The following is a 12,919-nucleotide window of genomic DNA, read 5'->3' on the forward strand; positions in this document are numbered from 1 at the left end:
GCATCTCATTATATAGGGCAAAAGAAACTAAGCAAGATGACTTGCCGCACACAATGTTTCACCAAAAGAACTCTATCATGAGAAAAAGAAAAACAGGACCAGAGAAGTTGCAAGTCCAGTAACCCATTTCTAACCGGCAGAGACCAAACATAATGAAATCTAGACGATTGCTTTTTTCCGTTCCTTTACATTCGAATGTATAGATGATACTAAACCAAGAAGCCATGAACTAGGGCGCAAGCATGGCGATCAGCTCCTTCATGACGGAGGGGTGGCTCGTAATCAAATTGTCGAACCCATCAGTGGTTGTGACAGCCCTGAGATTGCCGGGCGCGCCCAGAAAATTATAGCAGGCCTTCCTCAGCCCGTCACAGTGGTGGTTCTCAGCTAATTCCAGGATGGTCGTCGTGGTGTTCACACCAATGAACCCGCATATCTTAGCTTCACATATGAGCTTCAGCCGCTGCAGATCGTACCTATCCGCCGCGACGAGCAGCTGCGGCCACTACCGTTAGCAATGGCAAAGAAGTAAGCCGTGGGAGGGTCGCCTTTTAGGGTCCAGTTAATAGTGCCTCTCTGCCTCCAGTAAACCTCGGCCCGACGATGCAACTGCATCAAGGCCTCTTCAAGGGAATATCACACCTGCCATTCGTGGTCAGAGAGGCCAAGGCCATCAGCCCGCAGATCAAGAGAGCCAATTTGGCCACAGCTTCGTGGCCTCGTTCATGCGATCATCCAGGGTTTCTGCTTGGGGACTGTTGTCATCTCACGGCTGAACTATATTGTTCTTACTCTCATTACTAAAGTCAAATGGGCTGACAAGATCATGCAGTTTAGACCAATCGTTAACAACTTTGCTAAATTCCCGGCAAAAGGCTTTGCCACTCGTCTCCCCCGCGCATCGGACCCTCAGTCCTTTTCAGTAGGCTTTTGTTAAGGGCCGGTTCATCCTGGATGGCATTCTGTGCCTTCACGAGATTGTTCATGATATTCGCACACAAGGCACTAAGGCGATTATTCTCAAGCTAGATTTTGAGAAGGCCTATGATTCAGTTAGCTGGAATTTCTGACGGCATGTGTTGCTAGCCAAGGGCTTTGATGGGGCCGTAGTTCACAGGCTCATGCAGTTGGTCACGGGCGGCCACACTGCGGTTTCGGTCAATGGGAAAATCAGCAAATTCTTCGCCAACGGTAGGGGCCTGAGGCAGGGCGACCCGGTCTCCCCTCTGTTATTCAACTTCGTTGATGATTCCCTGTCTCACATCATGTCGCAGGCGGCGGTGGCTGGACATATTACCCCGGTTAGTTCTCACCTCGTTCCTAATGGCATAACTCACCTACAGTACGCGGACGACACCATTATTGTGGTTGAACTCAATGATGAGAGTGTTGCTCATTTGAAGTTCCTACTGTTATGCTTCGAAGCCTTATCTGGGCTCAAGATCATTTTTTCCAAGAGTGAAGTTATTGTTACTGGGGTCTCGGATGCCGAGGCCCTTAGGGTCGCGAAACTCTTAAACTGCTTTATTGGCTCTTTCCCTTTCAAGTATCTTGGTCTCCCTATATCTCCTGAAAAACTATTGGCGAGAGATTTCGCCCCGGCTGTCACGAAGGTGGGCAATCGGGTTATGCCTTGGAGAGGTCGGTACAACACTCAAGCAGGCAAGGTTGCCCTTATCAATGCCTGCCTCTCCTCCCTTCCCATGTTTTTGATGGGATTCTACCTTCTTTCTGGAGGGATTCATGCAAGTTTTGACAAGCATAGGGGTGCCTTCTATTGGAATTCGGCTGATAACAAACGTAAATATATGATGGTGAAGTGGAAGCTAATTTGCAGACCTAAGAACCTTGGGGGTTGGGCATCATTGACACCTCTGTTATGAACAAATGCCTCATCATCAAATGGTGATGGAAAATCATGTTTGCCCCGGAGCCCCCGTTATGGCTTAGCATCCTTAAAGCTAAAAAAATTCCTTTATCTAGCCCCATGTTTGCTCCATCGATGGCCGGCTCCCAATTTTGAAAAGATCTCATCAAAGTCCGCCCGATGTTTCAATCCTTGGTTAAATTTGTGGTCCGGAATGGCAAGTCTACTCGTTTATGGTTGGATTGGTGGCGTGGGGATTCCACTCTTGCAGTGGCTTTTCCAGTGCTTTTCTCTTACTGTCCGGTCCCAGAGATCTCTATCTCTGAGCTCTCTGTGAATAACTAGGACTTAAACCTTCGTAGGACTCTGTCTCCTGAAGAGTTGGATGACTGGCAGCGACTCATTGCCTGCATTCACTTGCTCTCGGAGGGGGAGGACTCGGTAGTCTGGCCCCATTCTACCTCTGGTCGCTACTCTGTTAAGTCTCTATACGCCAAACTAATCTCAGGGTCTCCTACCTCTAAGTTTAAGATCATCTAGCACACATGGGTCCCTCCTAAGATTAAAATCTTCCTATGGCAAGCGTTTTGTGGAAGGTTGCCTTCTGCTGACCAGATTTGCAAACGAAACAGACCTGGTTTAGATAGGTGTACTTTGTGTGGTGTGCTCGAAGATACGGAGTATATCTTCTTCCAGTGCTCCCTGGCCAAATTCGTGTGGTGCTGCATCAGATCATGGCTTCACGTATCTTGGAGCCCATCATCCTTTGCTGACCTTAGGGTCTTGACCAATGGCCTGTTTGGAACCTCTAAACAGGTTTTTTGGGTGGGGTTTGTGGCGATTTGTTGGTCGCTGTGAAATACTAGAAACAAGTTTACTATCAACACTCCTTCCCGGCTAAACCTGTTGACTGCTTATTTAAATCTTGCATATTCTTGAACCAGTGGAGATCATTGACTAGGGACGTTGACCACGAGGCTTTTGATATGATGACTTCAAAGATTCGGGCTACTGCTTCTTCCCTGTCGTGCATGCAACCTGGAGTTTAATGGAACTTGGAGGTCCCTTGGTGCTGTGTTCTTCGTAGTCTGGCCTGCATGCCATCTTTGGTTTGGGAGCCATGTATCAGTACTATGTTTATTTTGTGCGTCTTTGGGCTTTGGCTACTTGTAAGTTTGGCTGCTGAACACTGCCTGGTGGCTTTATTTATAAAGTCAGGCTGATGCCTTTCATCTAAAAAGAGCCAAAAACTTATCTCGCATCACATCATCTTCACTACTATTAACAATCAAACAGGAACTTTTTTAGGTGCACCCCATAATTAGTCCCACAACACCGCATGAACCAATCGGCACCACACGATTAGGCCCACAATTCTCAATCTAACAGACATCATTAATCTAATCTCTTTATGGTGTGCACTTAGCAATTTCCAATGACTGACCGTACTTCACCAGGTGAGGAGTACTCCAACAACCGGTCCCTACAATCATGGAAGTTTGATAGAAAATTAAGGAAATTCAACGCCCTTGACCTCGACCTCACTGTCTGTCACGGCGGCGGCCTTGTATCCAGACGCAACCAACCAACTGCGTCTCCTCCATGCACGACAACCTCGCCGCACTGCATCGCTCCATCGCCTCTGTGCACGATCGCCATCGCCGATTGTTGATGCTCACAGCATGGCATCCGTCCTGGGATATCCAGGAGATAGAGCCTGCCCCGGCATCCGTGCGGCCGCGTCCGTGTCCGCACTACCCCAGCGCCTGCGCCAGCCGCGTCTCGTGAACTAGCCGCGATCGTCCTTGCGATGCCACCAGCCGTGTCTCGTGAACTAGCCGTGACCATCCTTGCGATGCCGCCAGCTGAGGCGACACCGCCCAGCCCGCCCCTCCTACCCATGCGACGCTGCTTCTCCCCATGGACCTCGCTTGCCCCAAGAGCGCACATCTCCAAGCGGCCTTTGCGGGAGGGACAACGCACCAGGCGCATCGAGCCAGCGCATCTCGGCGTCGCCTCTGTCCTCCGTCCAACGCTGGTGCAGGTCATCTCCTCCGACCACATGCCCACCATGGTGGCCATCTCCTCCAACCATGCTCCCCATCGTCTCTATCATGGAATTGTCATGTCAGATGTCCTAGTGAAAGTACTTAGTCATGGAGCCATCGCAACTAGCAAGCTTAAAGGGGTTAATCGGGACAAAGGACACAGGGTTTATACTGGTTCGGCCCTTACGGTGAAGGCAAAAGCCTATGATCCAGTTTTGAGTGGGATTGCTTATGTCTCGATTACCAGGGAGCGAAATTGCTTGACCTAGCTCTCGATCTGATGTTACTTGCCCTGAACCACCGCCGGGTCGTCCCTTTATATATAGAGGTCGACGCCCATCGGCTCTCAGAGTCCCGGCCGACTCATAAATAGTGTCCGGCTCGGTCTCTGTCTATTCGTGCCTTACAACACAAGTTACATACATATGGCAGTTTATCTCTACGGGCCTTGAGTCGCCTTTGGGCTTGGGCCCTTAACTGAACCGCCATCTTCACGTGTTATCGTGGGCTTCATATGTTGAATCGCCATAGGTATAACCCGGCCCTCCTGAGCGGGTCATACCTAATAGTTATATCCCCAACATTAGGCCCCAGATTGATTTGAACTGGTTCATGTCAATCTTTAACACTTAGAAAAACCCTTCTGCTCTTCGTTTGTACAGAAGGTTTATAACCCGCCATGACATCATCCTTTGGATTTGTGGTAACCCGCCATGACATCATCTGTCTTTAATTTGCACTTTGTCCAACATATCTCAACAGATCTTTATCTTAATGACCATCCCGAGAATTGAGGCGTCCTTGTAGCTGGATAACCATGTTTTTGGCCTCCTCGTTTTTCGTGCCCACTTACGAGCCTTTCCTTATAAATAGGCATGACTGGTCTTTCCTCATTCTCCCCCTTTCCATCGTCTTCCACCTCTCCACCCTTCTGTTACTCGAGCTCCGCCGCCACCGCAGAGCGCACCGGCGTCCTTGTCCAGGCCGTTGCATCAACCTGAATCGATCCAGAGAAACGGCGGCGACCCTCCGTAGTAGATCTACCGCTGTAAGTTCCTGCTTTCCCACACCTCATATCCGCGTTTGCGAGTTTCCTCTGTGTTCTTCATAGTTCATCACGGTTTATTCGTAGTTCTTCCATTGCAACCTCCTTTGATCCAAAAGTAATATAGAACTCATGCGGTAGTTGTTTTGCGTCCATTTTTTATACTAGTGGATCCCTTTTTTCTGTAAAGAGGCCTCATTAGAACTCACGAACTCATCTGTACTAGGTTTTTAGGTCTAGAATATTTTCATTTCTGAACAACCGTTGATCCAAAATAATAGTTGCAACCTGTGAAACTTGTTTGTGCAACACTTAGGCAAATACTGCATTTTGTTAGATCCACCTAGCCATGGCGACTCTTATCACCAGTTTAAAATTGCAATGCTCAATTGATAATCTTAACCACTCATGGTGGCTTAGATAACTTGACTGCTTATGGCGCTCATGGCGGCTTAAATAATCTGACATAATTAGCCATATACCATTAGGTCCCTTTATAAGCCGCCATCTTGAATATGCACTATAATATTTCTCTCCAGCTTAAATTTGAACCGGGAATTTACTCTTTGTTAGGCTTCCATCACAATGCCGCTCAAACCACCCACTTCATGCCATTGGGTCAAGTCCATCGTCACAGATAGTACGCTTGATGACTTTGTGAAGACTGGCTATCTCCCAAAGAAGGAAGTTATGTCATATCATGCTCCTAACCCAACAGAGGAAAAGCCTAAGCCCAAGGAGGGGGAGGTCATCGTCTTCACTGATCATATGAACCGGGGTTTTTCACCACCCGGCTCAAAGTTCTTCAGAGACGTCCTGCACTTTTTTGACCTCCGTCCTCAAGACATCGGACCCAATTCCGTGTCAAATATTTGCAACTTTCAAGTGTTCAATGAGGTGTATCTTGGAGAAGAACCCAACTTACTACTCTTCAGAGAGTTATTTTATTTGAACCGCCAGAATGAATGTGCCAATGGACCTAGCTTGGAGCTTGGCGAGGTCTCAATTCTTGGCGGCGTCTCAATTCAACGACGGAGAGACGTCATTTTTCCTTATGCGAATCCACCAAGTCACCCCAAAGACTGGAACCAGACATGGTGTTGGGGAACGTTGCAGAAAATAAAAAAATTATATGCTTCACCAAGATCAATCTATGGAGTCATCTAGCAACGAGAGAGAGGAGTGCATCTACATACCCTTGTAGATCGCAAGCGGAAGCGTTCAAGAGAACGGGGTTGAGGGAGTCGTACTCGTCGTGATCCAAATCACCAAGATCCTAGTGCTGAACAGACAGCACCTCCGCGTTCAACACACGTATGGTTGGGGAAGACGTCTCCTCCTTCTTGATCCAGCAAGGGGGAAGGAGACGTTGATGGAGATCCAGCAGCACGACGGTGTGGTGGTGGAAGCAGCGGCGATCTCGGCAGGGCTTCACCAAGCACAGCAGGAGGGAGACGTGGTACGGGGGGAGAGGGAGGCGCCAGGGACTACGGTGCGGCTGCCCTCCCTCCCCCCTCTTTATATAGGGGGCCTAGGGGGTGCTCCAACCCCTAGAGATCCCATCTCAAGGGGGGCGGCGGCCTATGGGGGGGGGGGACTTGCCCCCCAAGTCAAGTGGGGCGCCCCCACCCCTAGGGTTTCCAACCCTAGGCGCAGGGGAGGCCCAAGGGGGGCGCACCAGCCCACCAGGGGCTGGTTCCCTTCCCTCTTCAGCCCACGTGCCCCTCCGGGATAGGTGGCCCCACCCGATGGACCCCCGGGACCCTTCCGGTGGTCCCGGTACAATACCGGTGACCCCCCAGAACTTTCCCGGTGGCCGAAACTGGACTTCCTATATACAATTCTTCACCTCCGGACCATTCCGGAACTCCTCGTGATGTCCGGAATCTCATCCGGGACTCCGAACTACTTTCGGGTTACCGCATACTAATATCTCTACAACCCTAGCGTCACTGAACCTTAAGTGTGTAGACCCTACGGGTTCGCGAATCATGTAGACATGACCGAGACAGCTCTCCGACCAATAACCAACAGCGGGATCTGGATACCCATGTCGGCTCCCACATGTTCCAAGATGATCTCATCGGATGAACCACAATGTCGAGAATTCGAGTAATCCCGTATACAATTCCCTTTGTCAATCGGTACGTTACTTACCCGAGATTCGATCATCGGTATCCCAATACCTCGTTCAATCTTGTTACCGGCAAGTCACTTTACTCGTACCGTAATGCATGATCCCGTGACCAAACACTTGGTCACATTGAGCTCATTATGATGATGCATTACCGAGTGGCCCAAGAGATACCTCTCCGTCATACGGAGTGACAAATCCCAGTCTCAATCCGTGTCAACCCAACAGATACTTTCGGGGATACCCGTAGTACACCTTTATAGTCACCCAGTTACGTTGTGACGTTTGGTACACCCAAAGCACTCCTACGGTATCCGGGAGTTACACGATCTCATGGTCTAAGGAAATGATACTTGACATTGGAAAAGCTCTAGCAAACGAACTACACGATCTTGTGCTATGCTTAGGATTGGGTCTTGTCCATCACATCATTCTCCTAATGATGTGATCCCGTTATCAACGACATCCAATGTCCATAGTCAGGAAACCATGACTATCAGTTAATCAACGAGCTAGTCAACTAGAGGCTCACTAGGGACATGTTGTGGTCTATGTATTCACACATGTATTACGATTTCCGGATAACACAATTATAGCATGAATAATAGACAATTATCATGAACAAGGAAATATAATAATAATCCTTTTATTATTGCATCTAGGGCATATTTCCAACAGTCTCCCACTTGCACTAGAGTCAATAATCTAGTTACATTGTGATGAATCGAACACCCATAGAGTTCTGGTGTTGATCATGTTTTGCTCGCGAAAGAGGTTTAGTCAACGGATCTGCGACATTCAGATCCGTATGCACTTTGCAAATATCTATGTCTCCATCTTGAACATTTTCACCAATGGAGTTGAAGCGACGCTTGATGTGCCTGGTCTTCTTGTGAAACCTGGTCTCCTAGGCAAGGGCAATAGCTCTAGTGTTGTCACAGAAGAGAGTGATCGGCCCCGACGCATTGGGTATGACTCCTAGGTCGGTGATGAACTCCTTCATCCATATTGCTTCATGCGCTACCTCCAAGGCTGCCATGTACTCCGCTTCACATGTAGATCCCAGCACGGCGCTCTGCTTGCAACTGCACCAGCTTACTGCCCCACCATTCAAAACATACACGTATCCAGTTTGTGACTAAGAGTCATCTAGATCTGTGTCGAAGCTAGCGTCGACGTAACCCTTTATGATGAGCTCTTCGTCACGTCCATAAACGAGAAACATGTCCTTAGTCCTTTTCAGGTACTTCAGGATATTCTTGACCGTTGTCCAGTGTTCCATGCCGGGATTACTTTGGTACCTACCTACCAAACTTACGGCAAGGTTTACATCAGGTTTGGTACACAGCATGGCATACATAATAGACCCTATAGCCGAGGCATAGGGGATGACACTTATATTTTCTCTATCTTCTGCCGTGGTCGGGCATTGAGCCGAGCTCAATTTCACACCTTGCAACACAGGCAAGAACCCCTTCTTGGACTGATCCATATTGAACTTCTTCAATATCTTATCAAGGTATGTGCTTTGTGAAAGACCTATGAGGCGTCTCGATCTATCCCTATAGATCTTGATGCCTAATATGTAAGCAGCTTCTCCAAGGTCCTTCATTGAAAAACACTTATTCAAGTAGGCCTTAATGCTGTTCAAAAGTTCTATATCATTTCCCATCAAAAGTATGTCATCTACATATAATATGAGAAATGCTACAGAGCTCCCACTCACTTTCTTGTAAACGCAGGCTTCTCCATAAGTCTGCATAAACCCAAACGCTTTGATCATCTCATCAAAGCGAATGTTCCAACTCCGAGATGCTTGCACCAACCCATAAATGGATCGCTGGAGTTTGCATACCTTGTTAGCATTCTCAGGATCGACAAAACCTTCCGGCTGCATCATATACAGTTCTTCCTTAAGATAGCCGTTAAGGAATGCCGTTTTGACGTCCACTTGCCATATCTCATAATCATAGTATGCGGCAATTGCTAACAAGATTCGGACGGACTTCAGCTTCGCTACGGGAGAGAAAGTCTCATCGTAGTCAACCCCTTGAACTTGTCGATAACCCTTACCAACAAGTCGAACTTTATAGATGGTAACATTACCATCCGCGTCCGTCTTCTTCTTAAAGATCCATTTGTTTTCTATCGCTCGCCGATATCTGGCAAGTCTGTCAAAGTCCATACTTTGTTTTCATACATGGATCCTATCTCAGATTGGATGGCTTCAAGCCATTTGTTGGAATCTGGGCCCGCCATCGCTTCTTCATAGTTCGAAGGTTCACCGTTGTCTAACAACATGATTTCCAGGACAGGGTTGCCATACCACTCTGGTGTGGAACGTGTCCTTGTAGACCTACGAAGTTTAGTAGTAACTTGATCCGAAGTACCTTGATCATCATCATTAATTTCCTCTCCAGTCGGTGTAGGCACCACAGGAACATCTTCCTGAGCTGCGCTACTTACCGGTTCAAGAGGTAGTACTTCATCAAGTTCCACTTTCCTCCCACTTACTTCTTTTGAGAGAAACTCTTTCTCCAGAAAGGACCCGTTCTTGGCAACAAAGATCTTGCCTTCGGATCTAAGGTATAAGCTATACCCAATGGTTTCCTTAGGGTATCCTATGAAGACGCATTTTTCCGACTTGGGTTCGAGCTTTTCAGGTTGAAGTTTCTTGACATAAGCATCGCATCCCCAAACTTTTAGAAACGACAGCTTAGGTTTCTTCCCAAACCATAATTCATACGGTGTCGTCTCAACGGATTTAGACGGTACCCTATTTAAAGTGAATGTAGCTGTCTCTAAAGCGTATCCCCAAAATGATAGCGGTAAATCGGTAAGAGACATCATAGACCGCACCATATCCAATAAAGTGCAATTACGATGTTCGGACATACCGTTACGCTGAGGTGTTCCAGGCGGCATGAGTTGTGAAACGATTCCACATTTCCTTAAGTGCGTACCAAATTCGTGACTTAAATATTCTCCTCCACGATCTGATCATAAGAACTTTATTTTTCGGTCACGTTGATTTTCTACCTCATTCTGAAATTCCTTGAACCTTTCAAAGGTCTCAGACTTGTGTTTCATCAAGTAGACATACCCATATCTACTTAAGTCATCAGTGAGAGTGAGAACATAACAATAGCCACCACGAGCCTCAACGCTCATTGGACCGCACACATCAGTATGTATAATTTCCAATAAGTTGGTTGCTCGCTCCATTGTTCCGGAGAACGGAGTCTTGGTCATTTTACCCATGAGGCATGGTTCGCACGTGTCAAATGATTCGAAATCAAGAGATTCCAAAATTCCATCTGTATGGAGCTTCTTCATGCGTTTGACGCCAATGTGACCAAGGTGGCAGTGCCACAGGTATGTGGGACTATCATTATCAATCTTACATCTTTTGGTATTCACACTATGAATATGTGTAACATCACATTCGAGATTCATTAAGAATAAAACATTGACCAGCGGGGCATGACCATAAAACATATCTCTCATATAAATAGAACAACCATTATTCTCGGATTTAAATGAGTAGCCATCTCGTATTAAACGAGATCCAGATACAATGTTCATGCTCAAAGCTGGCACTAAATAACAATTATTGAGGTTTAAAACTAACCCCGTAGGTAAATGTACAGGTAGCGTGCCGACGGCGATCACATCGACCTTGGAACCATTCCCGACGCGCATCGTCACCTCGTCCTTCGCCAGTCTCCGCTTATTCCGCAGCTCCTGCTTTGAGTTACAAATATGAGCAACGGCACCGGTATAAAATACCCAGGAGCTACTACGAGTACTGGTAAGGTACACATCAATTACATGTATATCACATATACCTTTAGTGTTGCCGGCCTTCTTGTCCGCTAAGTATTTGGGGCAGTTCCGCTTCCAGTGACCCTTCCCTTTGCAATAAAAGCACTCAGTCTCAGGCTTGGGTCCATTCTTTGGCTTCTTCCCGGCAACTGGCTTACCGGGCGCGGCAACTCCCTTGCCGTCCTTCTTGAAGTTCTTCTTACCCTTGCCTTTCTTGAAACTAGTCGTTTTATTGACCATCAACACTTGATGTTCCTTTTTGATTTCCACCTCCGCTGATTTCAGCATCGAAAATACTTCAGGAATAGTTTTCACCACCCCCTGCATATTGTAGTTCATCACAAAGCTCTTGTAGCTAGGTGGGAGCGACTGAAGGATTCTGTTTATGACCGCCTCGTCCGGGAGGTTAAAGTCCAGCTGGGACAAGCGGTTGTGCAACCCAGACATTTTGAGTATGTGCTCACTGACAGAACTATTGTCCTCCATCTTACAACTATAGAACTTGTCGGAGACTTCATATCTCTCGACCCGGTCATGAACTTGGAAAATCATTTTCAGCTCTTCGAACATCTCATATGCTCCGTGTTTCTCAAAACGCTTTTGGAGCCCCGGTTCTAAGATGTAAAGCATGCCGCACTAAACGAGGGAGTAATCATCAGCACGTGACTGCCAAGCGTTCATAACGTCTTGGTTCTCTGGGATGGGTGCTTCACCTAGCGGTGCTTCTAGGACATATGCTTTCTTGGCAGCTATGAGGATGATCCTCAGGTTCCGGACCCAGTCCGTATAGTTGCTACCATCATCTTTCAGCTTGGTTTTCTCTAGGAACGCGTTGAAGTTGAGGTTGACATGAGCGTTGTCCATTTGATCTACAAGACATTTTGCAAAGGTTTTTAGACTAAGTTCATGATAATTAAGTTCACCTAATCAAATTATTTAATGAACTCCCACTCAGATTAGACATCCCTCTAGTCATTTAAGTGATACATGATCTGAGTCAACTAGGCCGTGTCCGATCATCACGTGAGACGGACTAGTCATCATCGGTGAACATCTCCATGTTGGTCGTATCTTCCATACGACTCATGTTCGACCTTTCGGTCTCTTGTGTTCCGAGGCCATGTCTGTACATGCTAGGCTCGTCAAGTTAACCTAAGTGTTTATGCATGTGTAAATCTGTCTTACACCCGTTGTATGTGAACGTTAGAATCTATCACACCCGATCATCACGTGGTGCTTCGAAACAACGAACTTTCGCAACGGCGCACAGTTAGGGGGAACACTTTCTTGAAATTATTATGAGGGATCATCTTACGTACTACCGTTGTTCTAAGCAAATAAGATGCAAAAACATGATAAACATCACATGCAATCATATAGTGACATGATATGGCCAATATCATATAGCTCCTTTGATCTCCATCTTCGGGGCGCCATGATCATCTTCGTCACCGGCATGACACCATGATCTCCATCATCGTGTTTCCATGAAGTTGCTCGCCAACTATTACTTCTACTACTGTGGCTAATGGTTTAGCAATAAAGTAAAGTAATTACATGGCATTTAATCATTGACACGCAATTCATACTATAATTAAGACAACTCCTATGGCTCCTGCCAGTTGTCATACTCATCGACATGCAAGTCGTGATTCCTATTACAAGAACATGATCTCATACATCACATATATATCATTCATCACAACTTTTGGCCATATCACATCACAAGGCATATGCTGCAAAAACAAGTTAGACGTCCTCTAATTGTTGTTGCATGTTTTTTACGTGGCTGCAATAGGGTTCTAGCAAGAACGTTTCTTACCTACGTGAAAGCCACAACGTGATATGCCAATTTCTATTTACCCTTCGTAAGGACCCTTTTCATCGAATCCGATCCGACTAAAGTGGGAGAGACAGACACCCGCTAGCCACCTTATGCAAGTAGTGCATGTCAGTCGGTGGAACCTGTCTCACGTAAGCGTACTGTAAGGTCGGTCTGG

General features: G+C 46.9%; 1 protein-coding gene across 1 annotated transcript in view; it reads right to left on the reverse strand.

Moving 5' to 3' along the window:
- Window positions 1–229: 229 nt before the first annotated feature.
- LOC123080566 (BTB/POZ and MATH domain-containing protein 2-like) overlaps window positions 230–12,919 on the reverse strand; it is a 42,266-nt gene continuing 29,576 nt past the window's right edge. The window contains exon 3 of the mRNA XM_044503498.1: window positions 230–496. Coding sequence (XP_044359433.1) covers window positions 230–496 — 267 coding nt within the window. The remainder of the gene's footprint in view (window positions 497–12,919) is intronic.

The sequence above is a fragment of the Triticum aestivum genome, chromosome 1B (assembly GCF_018294505.1).
Source record: "Triticum aestivum cultivar Chinese Spring chromosome 1B, IWGSC CS RefSeq v2.1, whole genome shotgun sequence".
NCBI classification, from domain to species: domain Eukaryota; kingdom Viridiplantae; phylum Streptophyta; class Magnoliopsida; order Poales; family Poaceae; genus Triticum; species Triticum aestivum.